Source organism: Xiphophorus hellerii, chromosome 11, assembly GCF_003331165.1.
Source record: "Xiphophorus hellerii strain 12219 chromosome 11, Xiphophorus_hellerii-4.1, whole genome shotgun sequence".
Lineage (NCBI taxonomy): Eukaryota > Metazoa > Chordata > Actinopteri > Cyprinodontiformes > Poeciliidae > Xiphophorus > Xiphophorus hellerii.
Window position 1 is genome coordinate 13,063,537 of NC_045682.1, and position 21,332 is coordinate 13,084,868.

Genomic DNA, 21,332 nt, shown 5'->3' on the forward strand with positions numbered 1-21,332 from the left:
TTTATGGACTGCATAGAGGGAATCAGACTTTTATCTCTAGATGGTCAGGGCGTTATGAGGCACTGAAGAAAAAGAACAAGACAGTGAAATCTCAGCAAAGGCAACATAATATGTCCTTATGCAGTAGCACACTAATATTTACATCCTTCATACCGATGCGCCTGCACTGTACAAAACAGTAGTTCATACATCACGGATATGATGATTGATGTTTCGCAAAATATGCATCATTTTCTCACATTTAGAGCCAAATACCTAAATATCAGCAAACATGGAAAAATAAGAAACAGTGTGACAGCAGCTGGAGGGAGGAGATTATGGATTCAGAAATATTTCACTTTAATATTGTGTCTGGGCAGAATGATGTTGGGTTACATCTTCCTAACTGGTACAGAAAAGATCTTAAAGTGTCCAGTTTAACTTCATTTCTTTCGTTTTGTTATTTTCAGATTTTATTACTTTGATATTCTGGTGATTTCCCCTAAATTTCATTGTGCTAAAACTTCTTAAATATACTCTACACACATCTGGGTCCTTAACTGTTAAAGATTTATAGGTAAATTTCACCATCATCTATTGGTCAATAAAAGCCTGCCAAGAGTTTAGTAATATGTTTTAATGTAACTTTAAATTTTTAACTTTTGTGCTATAAAGTCCCTCAATTTCCTATTGATGGGCAAATGACCTAAACCTCACTGTGGTGGTCAGAATGAAAAGTCTTCAGACTTTTTGTATGTTAAAGTAAAAAAAAAAAAATCTATATACGTTTTCAATTTTAACAAAGAAATGGAGCCTTGGCCAAAATTCAAACTGGGAGACTCGACCAGCTTCACCACATCATCTAATCACTACGCCCGACCGCAGCCAATCCGGACCGGAGCTTCACGCCACTCCAGCCAATCGTCGTCCAAAGACACCTTCAAAAGTCCGAGCTACCCTGGGGTCTTCCTGCTCGTCAGCCGTGCTTCGACCCACCTCCTCCCCTTCTCCACCTTCACCATGAGGGTCGTCGTCCAGGATCCCTTGTGCTCTTCCTCTCCAAGCTCCGCTCCACCACCAGTTTCGGTCCCGGGGGGAAGACTATCCCGAGCTCGCCGAGCAGACCGCCTGCTCACGGCGATCCTCGGCTCACGGTCTTCTGCCGGGTCCGAGCGCCAAAGAAATTGTACCATTAAATCTTTTTAACTGCTATTTTCTTCTCTGTGTGAGTCTCTCCAGATTGAAATGTACAAAAGTCTTATTTATTGGCTTATGCAACAAATGTCTTCCTAACAGTTCTGCATCTCATTTCATAATGGCTTTAATCTCTACAACAGGATGCTTATTGTACAGCTTTAGTCTTAAATATCATACAGTAGAGGCATGCTTTTCTTAATAATGTTATGTAGAGAAGAACAATTGCTATATTTACACATTTCCCTTGCATGCTACCATCCAAGGTGGCACTAATTCCTCCTCTTTTTCTTCCACTTACGAATCCTAACCAGACACCCAGCTGTGCGAGGTGCTCTTCACTCTTTGGGTAAATCCAGCTGCAGGGTCGAAATTAAAGTCTAGCGCCCCGCCGTCCATGAGGGTGTCATGGAGGACCGACTCCAGGTCACATTCCAACCTCTCTATGGGCATGTTGTCCAGGTCGCTGGGTAGCCGCTCCTGATGATGGCTGTGAGGGTGAACCAAGTTCAGTTCCTTGTAGCTGTTGGTGTAGCTCGCTGAAAAGTCATTAGTGTGTGCTAGATGTCCTTGCGGAGGCTGCATGCAAGTCCTCAGCCTGTTTAGTCGTTGGGGAGGCCCTGAGACAGTAGTCAGGCTAGCCAAGGGTATCATGTTGCAACTATTCAAGTCTCTTGAGGGAGAAGTACCTTGCCTATGTATAGATTGTGGGTTTACATGTAGACCTGGGTGACTCTGAGGAGGGGTAATTATTTTAATACCAGGATGACTCACTATATGGTTGTGACTGCTGTAAGCGGACATGAGACTACTTACCCTTCCAGTGTCAGACACCCTTATGTCACTGGAAGGCATTATGTCTCTACTGGAGCCTGCATCAGCAGTCAGTAGCTCTTTGAGGAGTCCGGCTGGACAGATGTACTGGTTCTCATAACCTCCAAATCCAGGCTTGTTCTCTGGAAGTGTCTGCATGGGAACAGGCGACAGAGAGTTCAGCCTCACCTGGCTGTACATGCACTTACTGTAGTCCTGGCTCATGCCAGGAGATCCGTAGGAGCCGCTCTGAAGCCCGGCGTTGTTCGGGGAACGTGGCGAGTCTGAGCCGTGCTGGGGGGCTTTAGGAGACAGCAGGTGGAGGTTATCCAGCAAACTCTCCATGACCCTTTCTGAGCCGTGTTGGCCCATGGATCCAGACACCTCAGAGAGGCTGGGAAGGCTGGAGGTTATCTTGGTCCCAGATGTGGCGGGGAACAGCATGAGTCCGTCAGACTCCACGATATCCTCCTGCTCAGAAGGAAACGGAGAACGGCGTCCACTCAGAGTGCTGGCGTCGGAGCTGGTGCGGGTTCTGAAAGAGCTCCAGGCTTCAAAGTCCTCGTTGTTGTGGGACTTTGGGCTTCCCAGCCAGTTAGAGTACTGGGAGCCTGGGCTGCTTCCTTCCCCCTCCACGCTTTCCTGTAAAGACATCTGAGGACAGAAAAACTCATGAAAACCTCCCACAGGCCGTCTTAATAACGGAGTTTTGCTGTTTGTCAAAAACCTCATACCTTTTTCTTTGTGGCTCTTCCTTTACTCTTGATAAATTTATTGTTGTTGTCCATGGAGACGGCTCTGCGTCGAGGCGACTTTCCGTTCTTTCCTCCTTCGGGATTCAGCATCCACCAGGAGCTTTTCCCCGTCCCTTCATTCTGTATGCGCACGAAGCGGCTGTGCAGCGACAGGTTGTGTCGGATGGAGTTCTGGACAGAAAAAATACGAGGAACAAATTAAGCTCAGAAAAATTATTGATTGATGTAAAGAAATTTATATTTAGTTTTTGGTCGAAGAGTGACAAACTGCCTGTCTAAATGACGTATTTATTTTCTTTGGAGGATGATAAAGCATTTTGAAGTGCCTGCTGCTGCAACGTGCAACACAAATAAAATTTGTCATAAAAAGGAGACGTTGGTAGAAGCCATGATGGTCGAAGCAAAAAAGAACAAAAATCAACGTAACACTGAACGACAACAGACTGCTGATTCACAGCTAAAGAAAATCATTTCCTCCACATGATGCTGACATTTCTATGTGTTAAGTTTGATATGAAGTAATACATTTTTGCTGCACATTTTAAGCAAGCTTAAAAATGCATCATCTCCTTCCAGAGCACCTTCATCAATATGTTTGCTCTGCCCAGAATTAGCCTGAGGCAATTTGCAAAAGACATCTTATGACTTTTTTTCAACAATGATTTTCTCCCTATACTGCTCCGCACGTCTACTCATGACTTTCATCAATTTTGTGACTTCCAGCAGCAAATTGGTTGCACTGGATTTCATTAAGGAGTAAATTGGCTTAATACAAATGCACACCACACGTTTCTGATTTTTGACAATAAAACGTTTTGAACTGATGTCTTTTCCCTCCCGTTTCATAATTATGAGCTACTTCCGATGGTTTAATCATATGTTTGTTTTACACGTCTTATCCCTCACTTATGTCTTCTGAAATAAACTGAAAAAGGAAGCTAATTTTAAGCTTAGAATACAAATCATATATCATATTTGTCAAACTTTGACAGGTAAAGCACGAATTCGGACTAGCTTGGAACAACTATGTCTCTATCTTTGTATGTGGTCACATTTGTCTTTGTCAGAGCATCTACACAGCTAAAGCCAACATTCAAATCCTTTTCTTTAATGTTATGTTAGGAGCCCTAAAAATGACTCAGATGATCCTCCTGTGGCAAAACTCAGTAAGTTGAAAGAGTGAAAGACAAGCAGCCCAGCCCTCTGTAGACAAAATAGGGTCCCGTTATGAAATCTTGACACTCTGGACGGTGGGTGTAATGAAAGACTAACATACAACACAACATGTACCAGCAGGGAATTTCCCCTAAATAACCATGTGAGCCTTTAGTAAAGCCAGATGTCCTCAACCACAGCATTCAACAGGGATGCAAAAAGAATGGAGATAAAGTTGAATCTACAGGCGGATTATTTGAATCTTGGTCCTACACAAGGTCTTAGTCGACTTAATGACCCACATCTGCTGATTTAAAAAAAAACCCCAAAAAACTTAAATTATATGTTTGCAAAATATCAAAACTTTGTTTAAACATTGTTCAATTCAGACTAATCCCCGAAGAACGGCGTTCAACGTCAACCTACACATTCACCTAAAGAGGATTAGGCACAATGGGGATTTCTACAGAGCAAGGAAGGTTACAGAGTTCGCAGCAAAGATGGTGAGGGAGGGTGAAAAACACACAGAATGTTTTCAGCCTGCAGAAGTGGGGTCACTGAGTTCGTTGTGCTGAACATGAGCTCCTCGGCCCTGCGCTGACTGAGACATGCAAACAGGTTGCATGGAAAAGCCGCAGAAAGGAGGAGAGTAGTCCGAAGTGTGGCCCGTTGACCTGTTTTGTGACTCACCGTGACGGCCCCGACGACCCCACCCCTTCTCTTCCACTGACTCCTTTTTTAAAAATAAGGCTTCCTGTGTCAGAGGACATCCTGCACATGGAGGCTGATTGCACACCAAAGGTGGAGTTCTCGCTTTCAGCACGGCCACAAAATGCAGAGCTAATTCTGACGTTTGTTCGTTCTATTCGTGACCTTTTCTCCATATTTCTCCCCTTTTCAGATGATCTCAATCTGTAACTGAAGACAGGAAATGAGTCATTATTGGAGAACCTGAGATCTCAGCAGTTTGCAGCACAAAGTTAGTCTGCACACTGACTTTTATTCCATCAACCAGGAGGCATGTCTTGCTGAACCAGGGCTGAGATCTGTGGCCCCGGTAGATCATGGGCTGCATGACTGCACACCTCAGAGGGGCTCCCTTGGCCAAGGATAATCCTCGTCCTTGACAGACCTCACCTCAGCCCTTTGAGAACAAAAGATATCCTCACTGCTCCACTAATTCAGGAGCGTCGCACACAAATTATGAAAGCCTGACATGAGGTGGCCTGTTTTAGTGTTGCTACACATTTCTCTAATCATGTGGGCCTCATTTTTAATGGACTTTGAGATATGCACAGTTCCCAGAGCGGAATATTTACCTGAATGTAAGCCAAGTTTGTCTGATTAAAGCCTTAAATTCCAACCTGATTTATTTAGACTTTATGTGATAGACCAACAGGAAGCAAAGGAAAAAGGCCACCCAGTTTGAATGTTTTTCAACAAATTAATATCTGAAAAGGGCGGTCTCCATATATGTTCCTGCCTCCTTTACTCTATTTACCCTTAAATAAAAAACTGTGCAACCAACTTATGTTTCAAAGCATGTCATAGACACAACTAGAAGGAAGAAGTCACCATGGTGACGTGAGGCCAAAATGTAACGTTTTACAAATACAAAATGGGACTCGTGGTAAAATATTAAAACTGCACATCAGATTTAAATCCCCATCACAACTATAAAACACGGTGGAGGCAGAATGATGCTGTAGAGATGCTTTTCTTGAGTAGGGGTTTGGTTGAAGGGAAGTTGGATGGAGAAAACGGCTGGGCAATCTTGGGAAAAGACTCATTAGAGGCTTCAGAGGACAAAGATTCACTCTAAACCAGGACAACAACCCTACAAAGGCCCAGTGGTTTGGATCCACGTACATTTATGTATTACAATGATCCAGTCAAAGTCCAGCCCTATTCCCAATTTACAACTCAGGATAACATCTAAAGCACTGCAGGTCTTACTTACTTGCCTCAGTTATGGTCTTAGTTCTTGATTCTCCAACAGGACAACTTTACAAAAATACTTAGCCGAAGTCCAGCCCCATTTCCAATTAAAAATCTGTGCCAAGATATGTTTTCTATTGACATGCTCTCCTTAGAAACTGTCCAAAGTTCAGTTATTATTGTAATTCTCCAGTTGTGCAAACTACACAAAGGAGTTTCAGCTTCAGCAAAAGGTGGCGATAGAAAGTGTTCAGTTAGTGGGGGGATAAATACAAATTTATTCCATATTTTCATATTTTTATTTGGATATAAATAATTTCAAACTATTTTTTGATTTTTACTTTAAATTTCAGTCCAGAGCTCTTTCACCCCGAAGCAACCCAGTGACCCCTGCATCATCTGCGATCAGATATTGTCAAGTGGAGCTGCGGCGGCTGCTCCTGCATCAAAGGATTCCTCACACTGGACTTCAAAACAATCGAAGTGACACAGCTGCTGTTTCTTGTGTAGCGAAGCATGAGGCTTGCAGTAACGGTCACAGGATAAGTACACAAACAGGGCCCAGTTGCAGCAACAGGTGCAACCACAGTGAAAGTGGCCTCACTTGCAATTAATCCAAACATGCTGCAGAAACACCAGAACCAAACCACAGACAGGACAGAGGAGTTCTCAGGGGACGGACAGCTGGAGAGCTGCAGCCTCTCAAATTAGGAAGCTGGTTTTGTGTATATGATGGGGGCTTTTACTTAATTATTCATAACAACAGAAAACAGCTGAAATCTTCTGTAGCTACCTAGCTACGGAAGATAGCTGGCTAGCTATATAGCTAGCTGGCTATTTTCTGTAGTTAGCTGTTGTTATGAATCTATACATATATAGATATACTGTAGATATATATATAGACCTATTACGATAACTAATTTTGTTGGACAATAAATTTCCCCACAAGTTATTATGATAAACCATAATATTGTTGTGAGACAATTTTAAAATAATAATCGTATAAAATGCAAGAAAATATTCTCAAAGATCAATACACTTTACATTCTTATGAATCTTATGAACAACTAGACTGAAGATTTTTGTCATCTAGTTTTTGGTAGAAAGAGAGAAAAGAAGAAAACTATAAATCATGCAAATGGGAATTATTGAGCTAGTTTTATTTTAATTTATCATGTGATTAGTTTATTTACTGCTCATTGCAACAGGCCTACTCATATAGCTATAGATAGCTAACTAGCCAGCTATCAAGCTAAGACAAACAAACATGTAGTTGTGCCACTTCCCTTTTTATCTTAAGCTCTGGCAGCTGATTGACTATCAAGCCTTTTCTTTCAATACTTTTATTGTTTTATGTCAACAATGCGTGCATCATGTACTTTCCAGTTCTTGACCAAAAACTGCCAATCATCAGTTCTAGAAAATGAGGAAATGGTGAACAATTGTTCATGTTTCAAATGCAAAGTACCGGTGAATTAATGAAGTAGAGAAGTAGACTGTATTCAGAACTTATGAGTTGGTAGGGAAAATTGGGTGACTAAGATGTTACTGATACAGTAATAATTGCCTATAACTGTAAAATTGATGGTTGACTATGCAGAGATCTTCATTTATGGTGAAGGAATCAAGAAATTACCTAAATAGGATTGTTTGAGAACACAATATGGCCAAAAGAGCTCAAAATGTTACACAGTATGCTCCACTCAAAAGAAACTGCATGTTTCTGGAAAGGGTCAGAAAGCCATTTATTTTCTGTTACTACACTAAACTGCAATGAGGTCTAAGAAATAACATCCATGACGGACGTAAATGCCCATCTTGTATTTGTCAAAACCATCGTATTGAATCCTAATATTTTTGAGGCAACATCTGGTGCTGCTTTGCGTACCTGGACGACTTGCTGTAGCTGATGGAACGATGAATGCTGCTCTCTACCAGTTAAGCAATGACCGCTCATCAGAATCGGGATCTGTTCACTTGGGTTAAGCAGAAGGAAAATGGTCCAAAGTACACATCTGAATGCCTCAAAAAGAACAAAATGATGTTTGGGCATGGCCTAGTCAAAGTCCCGGCCTAAACTGGACTGAGATGCTGTGGCATGAGCTCTTCACACTGCACATTTAGTAGTTATTTTTGTATCTTTGTCTGATATTAAAATTTGTGATAATCTAAAACATGTGACAAAAAATAAGATTTGTAGGAGAAAAAATACTTTTTTTACACCACTGCATAGTTTTGATGTGATAATTTTTTTTATAACATAAAACAAACCCATTGGACCAAAGAAAATTTTTTATAAATCTAATTTGTAAAAAGTTGCTGTTTTGCGTCAGTACTCTGTTGATTTAAGGTGGAAATGTGCTGAATCAGAGCCATCTTGCAGAATGTACCGGCCACTACAAATCTAAGGTAAATAAAAGAATAGTAAAGCACAAAACGTGACGATTACAGTGAAAGGACAAGCCACTTCCTGACACAGTCTTCCTGTGCACCCCACCCCCGTCTCTCCTCTGACCCCGGATGCGTAACCGTGGGACCTGAATTGTCTGTTGCAAGGCGGTAAAAAAAAAAAGCCTGCTGAAGCGAAAGAGCACTGCAGCCTGTCGCGCTCTGACAACTCCAAGGACAAAAGCAGACTGCTTCATTAACACCAAGCATCAAAAGGAGTGACCTGTTTCCTCAGACGAATGGTCTAAAAGAACGAAGAGCTTTGTATTCTGAGTTCAACTACCGATAAAGAAGAGGCAGACAAAGGAGATCTTCTTTAAGACATGACCACAATCTTGGTAACAATGGGCAACAAAACCCAAACAACTTTTGGATCCATGCATTTCACCGACACAGTACATTTAAGGCCAAGTTTGTTTTGCTAAAAACAGAGAATACAGGAGGGGATTATTATCCAGTACAGGCTGGAGGACAATGTAAAGATCCACATACCACAGATTCCTCTGACTCACACGTGTAGACAGTGAGTTTGGTTAGGGACAGTCGCCTGTGCACAACGAGTCAGCTGACTGCTCCTTTTACTCATCCCAAGTTAAACTCACTCCTCTTTAAAAGTCTTCAAGACTGAGAGCTGTTCTTATTTTATTTTAATCTGTTTATGTTGTTGATATAGTTTTGTTGGTGGGTTTAAGAAGGGTTTTATGTGATAGACCAACATAAAGTAGTGCAGAAGTAGTTTAATGATGTAGTGGAAGGGGGGGAAAAAGTGAATCGCTTGCAAACTTTTTTCTAAATGAAAATCTGCTGTGTGCATTTGTCACTTTGGTGTGAAAAAGGTGAATCTGCACCTCCGTGTGTTTTACAGCCTGCAGCAGTTTTTCCTTCCATCTATCCATTAACTCTGACTACCTTCCCCACAGCATGATGCAACCACTACCATAACTCATGGTGTAGTTGGGTGGTGCTGTCACTCATCATGTTCCTGGTGTAATTTGACCAGAGAACCTTCTCCCAAATGTTTGCTTTTTCCCCCTACAGAACTCATGGTAAACTGAAAATAAGACTTCTTATGGTTTTCTTTGGACAATGGCTGAGCTTCTGCGCTAAAAGGTATTGGCCTGTCAACAACGGATTGTCCCACCTAGTGGATTTGAAGAGCGCTCCATAAACATGTAGAATACTGTTATATATCATAACCTTGCTTCAAACGTCTCTGCACTCTACTTGCTAATTGGCTGACCTCTGAAGACAATTCAGGGTTTCCCCCAGTGTATTATAAGCCTGGCGGGCCACCAGGCTTTACTTGTGCCCCCACCAGGCAAAGCATTGCTTACTTATTTAATTAATTATTTTTTTCTGTTTGCATTTTTAAGATTTTATAGTTGGTGTTCAGATATTAATCTTCCAATCTTCCATTAATTATTATTGCATAATTATCAAGTGATATTTTCAAGTCTCTTATCAACTTTAAACATTTCTTAACTCAAAAACACGACGGGCCGCTGGATGAATGACTGCCTGAGTTCCCCCAACACCGGGCTTAGCAACTTTTCTGGGGGAAACCTTGCAATTAGTTGCACTGGATTTTATTTATGGCTATCAGACAAAAGCGTGCCGACACCAGAAGTATGCCATAATTTTCAAGGTGCTTTTTTTAATGTGTAGCTATGTATCAGTGTCTTTCCACTTCACAATGTTGCACTGCTTTTTGTTATTGCATCACATAAAATCCCAGTAAAATAAACTGAAACCTGTGGTTGTAGTGGAAATGCTATTGTTACTGGAATGTATATTCATAGAGTGAACTTGCTATGAAGGTAAATTTAAATACACGAATATTTTCCACTCAAGCAGCGCTTCAGATTTCCCTTAAACTGAAAACACCGTTCAGGTTTTGCTAACTTTGCAAAGCCAGTAATAGCTGCTTTCATCAGTTGTAGCTTGTTTATGTATGGGGTGTTGTTAAAAAGTGGAGCTTTTCCACTGGGCAACTCACCTCTTCCTGAATAAATACTTTCAGGCTTATCTACCATTAGTTTCCACAGCGAGTGTACGCAAATATTTGGCACCAGACAGCACAGATCTGTAGTTGAGGGGCCCTCTTGACGCCCATGTCAGATGAGAGATAAACCATTTCATAACACATTCTGCAAGCTGCCACCAAATCCATGTAGGGATTTATCCTCATACCACTGCTGCTGCTAATCCAAACCGGCATGAAAAAAAAAGTTTGAGGAACTACGTATAGAAAAAAATGCTTCGATTAAAAACAAACGGGTGCCTGTTGAACTCAAGGGTGCCACTTCCTTTTCCATCAACGTCACAGTTCGTTGAGAAAAACAGTACCAGTAAAGCGCTTAACGTCTGCTGCACGCTGAACCCGGGCACCTCACAGAGCCACCGACATCCCAGGGGAAGTCCACCACCCCCTCCACCGCCTCCCTGCCAGGTCCCTGGGGCAGTCGCTTGTGGCAAAGGTATCGTGATCGCTGAGCTGCCGCAGCAATTTTTAGAAGGAAAACAAAGAAATCTCCATGACAGGAGAGTAGGGGGGGGACAGGAAGCTGTAAAGGCACCGGAATCGCCCTCGTCCTGCGCTCCACCCATCGCCAGTTTAGATTGGGTTAATCACAGGGGCTAAAACCTGACGCCCTCCACCCACCCTGAGGTCACTGGCTTTTCTCCATCCGCCACCACAGGGGATTCATCGGGAGACGCAGCAGGCCAGACATTTCTTTAAGTGTGTGTAAGGCGGAATAAAACGAGCAAATGGCCTGAAAACACATTTGTTTTAATATGCACAGTGCCTCACAATATTGCATAATTGTGGAGTGGATATGAAGTGGATGTGTTTTCACCATTCTCTAATCTTAAAAATCTGGAAAGTGTGGCACACCAATATTTACCCCCCACCCCTTTATTAGGTGTGGGCTTTTATCATATCATTTAATATTTGTCAAATTTATTGTTATCTTGATAAATTCCAATTATAATGATGTTAAATAAAAAAACTAAACTGACTATTTTATTTTAAGTAAAATACAATACAATTTTGACCATTTTTTGTACAACATGAGCATCAATAGATAACAGTAAATTAAAAAATATGATTAGATGTGCAGAATGTGCAGCTTACTGATATAAATTACCCTTCATTTAGTAAGTGGCGTCCTGAAGAAGCCCGTTTCAAACGTTCATGTTTTTCAAAGGCAGTATGTTTACAGAGCTATGAATGCTGTGCAGTTTCCTAAAAAAAGGAGCAATAAATAGATTTTTTTAATCACAACTTTATCATTATCACAGTAGCACCATAAAATATTTCATAAAATTCAACATCCTTATCACCCACCTCAACCCTTTACCGTTATACCTCTAATTAAAAGTGCAAAAATCAAAATTAATCTATTTATCAACAAGATTTCAGCTGTGTAGCATGTTTGAAAAAATAAAAATGTTGTTTTTGGTTAACATGCAAAAGACTCTGTTGCAGTAAAAGAAAAAAAAATTAAAATCCCAATAAAATACATGCAGATGTATGAATGAAATGTGAACGACTTCAAAGCGTATATGCAAGGCACTACACACTCCATCTGATCCCCTTTGTTTTGTCCAGCAGTGGTGCTCATGTTTTGCCGGCTTGGAGATGTTAACACATGGCCCTGTTTTCCATCCACTCACCAGGAAATGCATCATAGTTCATTGTGGGGGGACTTTAGTGTTTTTTTAACAGGGAAGTGCAAAAATAACTATCAGCTTGTGGTTCCTAAGCCTGCTGGAATGCCAAGATTCAGGAATGCAGAGACAAAGAAAAATGTGTTGATTTGACATTAAACAGGTAGACTGGGGGGGGGGTTGTTCTTGATTTTAAAAAAAAATCCCTTCCAGATTTATTCTTTTAGTTTTTAAGGGAGTGTGAAACATGATTCAAGTTAATTTTTTTTTAAAATACAGAGGAAAACATTCTATAGACTAAGAAAATTATTCACTGGTCGATAAGAGGGAAGAAAACATGCAGTGGAGATGAAGAGTAAACCACAAAGCTACAAGGAAATAAAAGGAAGCCATGGGATTAAGAGGGGGGATCCCTTTATCCAAGCTTTAGCATCCGCTGAGGAAACTCTAGAAGACACGGACGCAGAGATATGAGTGCACAACTCAGGAATGGAGGATGTTTGACGTGGTTCCCAGCATCCCCCCTTTTCCCTGCCTCTTCCCCTCTGACACACTCCACAACGCTGATTGAGTTGTTTGCATCGCCTCCTGTTATTGCCAAGGGAACTTCTAACAGAACCAAAAACAGAAGTAGAAGAAAAAAAATCTACATTCCCATCAGCCAGTTCACCTTTACATCTACAAAGGTGCAGATTGAGACAAGGAGGAGAAAGAAGCTGTAAGGGAGCCGTAAGTCATAGCATGAGAGGCGATCAAGTTTTTCACATGGGGGTGCTAAACAATGGAGACTATATTTGCTTGAGGTTTCCCAAAGGCATTTCCTGACAGCTTTGAAATTACATCTCACTCGATTGCAAGAAGGTTGCGGGAAGCGCTGTGAGGCCAGAACGTAAATTTGACTCACGGTTTGATTGCAGGCTTTAACTTGCCTCATCTTTTTTGCCCACCTTTGACTTTCGTCTGCTGGTTCATTTCTATCTCGTTATCATTGCTGAGTAATTTCCTCACCAGGTGGGACAGTATTAAAAAAAACAATAATAATGGATGTTTGTGCAGACATGTCAACTTGTCTGCCTTCCAGGTTTTGTCGGAGGTTTTCCATACATGTGGAAACCAGATTTCATCAAGTCCTCCTCCCACCAACTCTGACCAACTTCAGAAGAAAAGCCTCTCAACAGCATAATGCTGCTGCCGCCAGGTTTCACCCTGGGGAATGTGTATCATGTAGATATGATAGTTTTGTCAGAGCCTTTTGCTAACAAAAAGTAAAATTCTGTCAAAAAGCTAAATTCCAACAGGATCTCTTTCAGATTTCTCCATGGCTTTCTTCTGCTCTGTCATAAAAGCTGGGTTTCTGAAGAGCTTAACAAACAGGCGCCCTGTTCTCCCACCTGAGAAGTGAATGTCTGCAGCTCCTCCAGATCTGCAATGAGCTGCTTCTTTATGCCATTTGCTCTTTTTCTTCTATCAAACCCCTGAGGTCTTCACAAAGCTGAGATTAAATTTAACAGACAGACTCTGTTTTCTGAAAGCTGCTGGGCGATTTTACTTTGAGGTCCCAAAATAAATGGGGGTAAAGGCAAATATATGACACTTAACTATTTACAGTTTCAAACTCTTTATTCTGTCTACCTCTCATTTATGCCCTACTTTAATGATCTAGCACATAAAATACCAAATATACAAATAAATACGTTAAAGTGTGGGAAAAGTTGAATGTGGTGTGAATATTTTAACAAGGAAGATAACAACACTCCCTGATTTTTTTATGATTATCGACTAATCAAAGCCATAAAATGAGCTTCTGTTAAAACCTCTGCGGTCAGCATCAGCATCACTAAAGCTCGTCCGTCATAAAGAAGTCTCAGCTCTCTCACACGCGGTAATAATCTCACCTTCCAGCCCGCAGAGCTGTTGCTGTCTCCCTTGTCCTTGAAGTAGGGCACACTCTTCACCATCCAGTCGTAGATCTGAGACAGGGTCAGCCTCTTCTCAGGTGAACTGTCTATGGCTTTGGTGATGAGGTCAGCGTAGGACATGTTACCCCAGGCGTTGCGACGGGACGAGCTGATCTTCCTCTGACCGGAGGCGCCCAAGGGTGGGACCCCTGAAGGAGACACCTGTTGCTGAGGCGGCAGCTGGGGACCCGGCAGCTGCTGCTGCTGCTGCTGCTGCTGCTGCAGATGATGATGGTGGTGGTGGTGGTGAAAAACATGGCAATGTGCTTTATCCTCTGCGTATTCTTCATAGTTCTCTTCCAACAAGCCGAGGCTGCTGATGAACTCCGCATTTCCTCCGGGCTCCTGCTGCACTGACGGCGCCGGGGAGGACGTGTTGGACCCGGCGGGGTCGACGAGCTCCGGGCGGTGCAGGGGCCAGGTGCAGGACCGCGGGCGGGGCAGGGGCTCAAAGTCCGGGTCAATATCGACAGGCTGTACCTGTGGTGGGGGCGCCTCAGCCATGTCTGGGTCACACCGGTGCTGCCCTTCACATCAACGTTCACATATAAAAGTGCAGAAAAGGGAAAACATAGGACTTACAAATTGAAAAGTGGATGCTGCGTCCACTGGTGGAATCACAGAAGTAAATAGAAGTGTCCAGTTTATCCGATAGAGATATTGCTCTGGCTTTTGACTGAAGTTCACACCTTCCTGCATCGGTAACTGAACTCTGCCGCTCTGTCACGATTAACAAGTAGCCTGGCAGCAGAGTTTTGTGATGCCTTCACGGTCCGCTCGCAGGCTCGATATTTACATCTCCGCAGCTTGAGATGCGTTCTCATGGTGATTGCTGATGAGCCACGTACAAATCGGACCTTTGTTTTAAGATTTATATATTCATGAGACATTAAAAAAATTATTTGAACTATGTAATAAAGCCAGGGTTTGTTCATTTCCATTTTCAATGCGTTTCAAAATCTGAGCAATTTTGAGACGCATTTACAGACTTTTTAAAACTGGTGGAAACCTTAAGGTTCCTGAAGTTTTACAGATTCCCATTTTTTTATTTCATTGAACAGAATAACACGATTATCTCTACAAAAATGTATTGCTGCATTAAAAATCAATGAAAAGACTCACATGATAAATATACACTGCTGTTCAGCTACAGTACCTTTCAAACACATCACTGTGCCTTGCATTTTTTTCCTACTTTGTCACTTTACAGCCACAAAAATGAATTTACCTAATCTGACACAATGCACGCAATAATTGTAAAATGACTCTTCACAATCCTTTTACTCTGATACCCCTAAATAAGGTTGTACAACCTTCAGAGCTCACCTGATTCTGATAACAAAATCACTGAATCTCAGTTTTAATCCGGGTGTTTATAATGGTCACAGATGTTCGTCAGAGAACATTAGTGAACAAACACAGCAGACAGGTCAGGGGAAACAAATGTGTAGATGATTAACGTGGAGTTGGGTTATTTAAAAAAATCTAAACCTTTGAACATATCATGGAACATTTTTTAACCCCTCTTCTGAAATTTGTAAGACTGAGACCATTAATAAGAGAAACATGGTAGGGACAGTATCATGCTGTGGGGATATTTTTCCTTTGCGAGGCCAGGGAAGTCGGTCGGAATTAATGGGAAACTGCTAGAGCTAAATTCAGGGCAAACGTTCACCACCCAGCAGGTAAAAATCTAAACCTACGGCTGGAACAACACAAAACGTCAAAATGTTTCATTTGTCTGCGAAGAACCAGTAAAATCTCCATTCAGTGTTGAATTAGCCTCGCATGTGACTGCACTTAAATCAAACAAACATGCATGAAAGAGCCTTTCAATTATTTCTGTCCATTTCAGTTGAATGTCAACAGTTGTACTTTTTGAAGAGGCAACCCAGTTTTATTCACAATGATTTCAAGGATATCAACAAAGTAACAGCTTATATCGATATCAAAAGCTAATATAAAAGAAAAAAATGCTAAATTTTTTTACTTGGATGTAATTTCTTACTTAGATGGAAAGTTGTTTTTTTTTTCATATGGCACATTAAGAGGCTACTTGCTTGTAGAAACAGCATCACCTGTCAGTATTGCCATCTAGTGGCCAATCTGAGCCCTTTTAACGCAAACCCTTTTCTTACATTACACAGCCCACACAAACAGAAATAAGGCGCTGGTGCCAACATCCTATCATGCCTTTCGCGCCCTTTGAGGAAACGTGAACAAAAAGTGGAAATGGGGTACTTTTAAACATCAACCTGTCATGCACCACTTTGTCAGACAATAGCTTGAGTAAACTGTTTTTAGTGCAGAAGGAATCTGTGAGGCATATTGTTGAGAGATTGTTTAACTCTAAAAAGCACTTCCCGAACAAAGAATACAAGGTTCAAGGTCTAATAATGTTCTTACTGTAAGCTGAGGCCCAGAGTACGGGCACAAAGGTTTCAGGTTTGGACCGAAGATCTGGAAAAACATTAGTAATCAGGTTTGTAGGCGTTCGTGTGAACTCAGGCACTTAGAAAATACAAAAATATTTACCTCAGCGTATTCTTTCTTTAAAAGATCTCTGAAACTCCATTGAGGATATCAGTCATTGCTGAGTAGTACCCGTTGTCGGACAATCAAAAACTAGGACAGAGATTTGAAAAAAGCATCTCAAAATCTAGTCTTTCAATTGTGTCACGTTAAACTGGTTGAACTTGTAAGTAGCATTAAACTCTAATGACTGGCAACTGATCAGATCCTGGAAAACGACGTTGATCAAAATTACATCAGTGAATCCGCCACTGACTAGCTGAGAAGAACAAAATGAAGGGCACCGGGCCTAGTCAAAGTCTGGTGACCTGCAAATGAACCTTCAAAATATCTAGGAGCTGAAAGTGAGAACTGGGACAAAACTTTGCTCAGACTGAAATCAGAGTTTTATAGATGGTTACAGCTATCTGAATTAACAATCTTACACTTTTCCAAAAATGTGTTAAAAAACATACGGTTTTTTTTGTGGGTGTATTGTACATTCTATAGTACAATAGAATGTACTATTTTTCACAATAGTACATTCTGGTGGAGATCAGAGTTAAAATCTGATGCTGTTATGGAAACTACCAGCACCAATCAGCCAGAGTAAAATCTGGTGACCATGGAGACTGAACAAAGGCTGGTGGAGATAAATTACTGACTGTCAGCTTCCCAAACTCCTATCCTTCCACAAAGAAAACACAATGTGGTTTCATGACATATTTTAATAGAATACAACGTGACAAATTTAACAAAGAAAGGTAAAAATTAAGAGTTGTATGCAGCTATTTCAAAACACGTTGTATGAGTCCACACTAACTGCTCTTCAGAGAAAAAAACTTGTAATTTTTTGTTTAGAACCTGTGAATGTACACAAGTGCAAGGATGAACAAAGGCAGCAAAGCCCTGCTGAGAACAATGATGTCCCATTTTTGTACGTTTATGTCCAGCAAATATGGGAAACGTCTTTAACCCTCTTGGGTTTAGTTTAGATACACATCAGCTTCGTTAAGAACCTCCTCCTTTTGATGAAAATAGTCTCTAAACCAGGAAATGTGCTCCTTCTTCTGCTCAACGGTCAAGTAGGGGTTTTTAGCCAGACCAGCCACAACCAGGTCCATGAAGTGACGCACAGGCCCCTGACGGGGGAAGCCGTCCTCTAAATGTTTCTCTAAGAAGACGTGCTCATGGAACGGGACACTGGCTTCATCTTCAAGGCCTAACAGAAAGAGATTACAACATCAAAGTGATTAGGAGACAATATTGTATCTGTTTGGTCTTGTAAACGTTTTTTTCTGATTTTGCCACTTTACAGCCACAAATTACAATTGGACATGAAAACTTAACGCTCCTCTAGAGAGAGATGTAGTCCAAGCTTCTGTTGTTCTCATAATTTCCAGCTACAGTGCCTTGCCAAAGTTTAAAGGGAGTTGAAACCATTTTCCCCCAGATTATTATTGGAAAGACATTTTGAAAATTAGCTCTCATTTTTTGTTCCAACTCAAAGTTGTGCGCTTCTTTATGTTGGTCTGAATGCAGTTTGTGGTTGTAAAATGAAAAAAAATTAAGACCTATAAGTATTCTGTCACTCACCAATTTCATTGTTAATCGGGTACTGCCACAGTTTTCCCTCTTTGGTCCACTGGATCATTTCCTCAAACCCGTTACGTGGCATTTGGTTGGTTAACAGAGATAACTCGTTGGCAAAATCTATGTCCCACAGGGTCGGCTTAGCTGGAGATATGACACCAGTATTATGAGCAACGTCCCACAAAATAACAAAAACTGATTTTTTTATTTGGCAGCAAATTTATTACTACAGCACAGCTCTTTCTATAACACTGAGTTGCAGCTTATTGACTTGTCCAGCAACGGTCAAATTTGGATACCTAAGCTGTTCTACTGCACGTAATTTCTATATTAAATGCACTAATGGTGTAAGAGATAAAAATAGCCAAACATATATAAGAAGTTATTATTACCAAGTGCTGATTCATCTTCCCGTTCATCAGTGGTTTGAGAGAAGATATTAAGTCTTTTTGCTGGGAAAATATTCCTCCTAGAAATAATATTTAATTTTAAAAAACAAGACACGTTCACCTTATTTTTATTATTAACTGACAGTGTTATGAATGTGCTTACCTTTTCCGAACATTGGCCAGCTCACTGGTAATTCCTCTGTCGTGTACGTATCCTTGCCCATCATCGTCAAATCGAATCTGATTAGCAGACCAAGCATGCTGCCGACCAGACGTCTTCCCTACTTTCATGTCAGCTAAAAGAACTCTGAGGAAGTGTTACAACATAGTGCTTAGTAAATATAAATAAATTAAGTCTGCTACCATTCTTTAAAATGCAAAGATTCATCAAAACTATCTGCTGATATTAAAAGGCTGACAGTGTTAAAAGACTGAGATGGAAACACTGTCAAAGGATTCATTGGAAAATAACTGACCGGCTTAAAGAATGTGAAGAGAAATATCAAAATAAACTTAGTGGAACACAAGAGGCAGTCAGATAGTGTTATTCTGATGCTATCAAACATTTCATTATTGTTGATGCACTGTTTTTGTTTTCATTACACAAATTAAAAACAAAATGAAGCTGCTGGTCCCCATAACCCGCCCTCCCAGCTTCTGACTAAAGTTGTTCTTTCCTCTGGTTCTGCTGTCCACCGCTCCAAGGACAGCCACTGCTTTTGGCTGGCAGAGCCAGAGTTTACTTTGGTGGAAATACAAATAACTGGCTCAGCGAGCACTTGATGGAAAACACCCTGCATGTGTGTGTGTGTGTTCAGCTGATGCACACTCAGACATTGTTTTTGGGGTATTTAGAGCGAGCTCTCGTTAAGGATGAACTAACACATTACTGTTAAAAGCATATATTAATGTATGTATATGCAGGTAACATACCCAAGATTGTTGATGTCGCCTTTTTTCTGAGCTTCTGTGAGAAGTTTGCGCTGCCTCAGCTGTTTCAGCAGCTCTGATTCGGCCTCGCTGCGATTAGGAAGGGTGGAGGCTGCAGCAGATGCTGCTGCAACCAGATCAGGATCCAATGCCTCACTAAAAATACAAAATGGAAACAAAAACCTTAGAAAATTTCCAAGAACTGCAGGTCAGTTTCCACAGGTTAACTGAAATGATTGTGTAATGGATAGTTGGACTGTGTAATTACATCATCCTGTGAACTTGGAATGAAAACACTCAACAATGAAGCAAAAATAAATGTTATATAATAAAATTTGCTTATAGTAATTTAACTTTTCCACATTTTATCACTACATAACCTTACTTCAATGTATTTTACTAGGACTGCATGTGCTAGACAAATACAATACAACTTGGGTCATGCCTGTTAGGTATGCTTCCACAAGCATAGTTTGTTGATCTCTCACATAAAACCCAACAACAATACATAAAAAGTTATGGCTGTAATGTGAGAAAGACTTTAAAAGTTAACAGAATACAAATACTTCTGCAAGGTGCTAAAAATAACTCCAAGGTTTCCTACCTCTGTGCTGAAGCTTGCACTGTTGCCTTTTGAAACATACTTGATGTGCTCTCCATGCCTGCTGCAGCCGATTCAAGACTTTGCTTCGTCTTGAGGTTTTTGAGCCTTCTTTTACTAGTAACTTCAACCTTCATGGCTCCAAGGAGGTCCAAAAGACTCTCCTTCCCACTTTTAGCTCCATCCGTGTTTACTTGTGATGGCTTTGACAAGACCTGTTCAACTTTAACATTGCTGTGCTGTTGAGTGCTACCGCTATTATTTGCTTTCACCTCCTCTATCTCCTCCTGTAGTTGGGTTTGAGTGTCTACATTTGTTGCCTCATCTTGATTAGAGGAGATTGCATTGTCTTTCTTTTCACAGCATCTGACTGAACATGTGCTAAGAGGGTTTATTCCAAATCCAGTTAATACCCTGCGTGAGATGGGAAACAAAAATTACAATTACAGTAAGTAAAAGGATAGCCAAATAATATTCAATACTAAAAAGTGCCATGCAAGTATGCAATTTCACAAAACCACTGTACAGCTAATTTAGTAATATGGGTCATTGTCTGTTTGGCCGATCGACTTGTGCTCAAGTTGTAATTTCTTGGCTGGTGAATATCCCCACTTTAAATTCTTTCCTCATTATTCATTTATAAAGTAGAAGTCTCTCTTGCAGCAAAATTCATGATGCTGCTACCACCATATTTAACAAACTCTTTTTCCATGGTCACCAAAAACAAACTGATTTAAAAGGTTTATTTTAACCACTTCTACCATTAGAAAGTAGAAATTGTTTAACTTAATAGTAATAATTAAAGACATCTAATAACTGTCATTTTGTGGTTTTGGACAGCAGCCTTTTTATACGTTTCAACTTAAGTTGAGGAAAGTCAATCGAACCACTGGGCTTTTAAAAATTTTGCAAGTTACCAGGTAAACCACAGCCTGGCTAATATGTCAATCAATAAGCCCCGCCCCATCCGCACAGGTTAACCAAGCTAACAGCTAACAGTATGTACTTACCACATGGAAAATGAATGTTAGGTTACGTAAAACTTAAAGCTGTTGTGTGACACCATCACATTACAGCGAAGACTTGCAGTCATTTGTTACGAAAATTTATTGCTCATTTATTGCGCTCATATTATTTCTTTGGCAAAGTAAACTCACCTATAAACGTCGTATTTGGCGGAAAACACACAGCCCTCGTAGACAAAAAGTGAGTGGTTTCGTGTCGTACAAACGGCCCGGGATAAAAATCTATACATATTTGTTTCTCGCAATGTCCTTCCACGCTCCTTACCTTCTCCTCCGTAGCTACACAATAACGCTCCCCCTATGAACGTAGTAATAACAATAGTTCCGGTTGGAGATCTGGTTGTTCTGTAAAGGTTTAACACGGGTTTTCA

General features: G+C 40.9%; 2 protein-coding genes across 3 annotated transcripts; both read right to left on the reverse strand.

Moving 5' to 3' along the window:
* Positions 1 to 1,070: 1,070 nt before the first annotated feature.
* Positions 1,071 to 14,635, reverse strand: LOC116728383 (forkhead box protein O1-B-like). Of its 2 annotated transcripts, XM_032576452.1 has the most exons (4): positions 13,850 to 14,635; positions 2,721 to 2,912; positions 1,990 to 2,640; positions 1,071 to 1,908 (listed from the first exon to the last, which is right to left on the reverse strand). In XM_032576452.1, the coding sequence occupies exons 1-4, from the start codon at positions 14,414 to 14,416 to the stop codon at positions 1,480 to 1,482; spliced, it is 1,839 nt and encodes a 612-aa protein (XP_032432343.1). In that variant the 5' UTR covers positions 14,417 to 14,635; the 3' UTR covers positions 1,071 to 1,479. The 2 variants fall into 2 exon arrangements, with proteins under 2 accessions (XP_032432343.1, XP_032432342.1); XM_032576451.1 differs by having other exon boundaries at positions 1,071 to 2,640.
* Positions 14,636 to 17,133: 2,498 nt separating this feature from the next.
* mrps31 (mitochondrial ribosomal protein S31) lies at positions 17,134 to 21,262 on the reverse strand. The gene is made up of 7 exons (XM_032576454.1): positions 21,094 to 21,262; positions 19,940 to 20,350; positions 19,339 to 19,491; positions 18,569 to 18,712; positions 18,409 to 18,485; positions 18,020 to 18,160; positions 17,134 to 17,645 (listed from the first exon to the last, which is right to left on the reverse strand). The coding sequence occupies exons 1-7, from the start codon at positions 21,189 to 21,191 to the stop codon at positions 17,410 to 17,412; spliced, it is 1,260 nt and encodes a 419-aa protein (XP_032432345.1). The 5' UTR covers positions 21,192 to 21,262; the 3' UTR covers positions 17,134 to 17,409.
* Between the last annotated feature and the right edge of the window lie 70 nt (positions 21,263 to 21,332).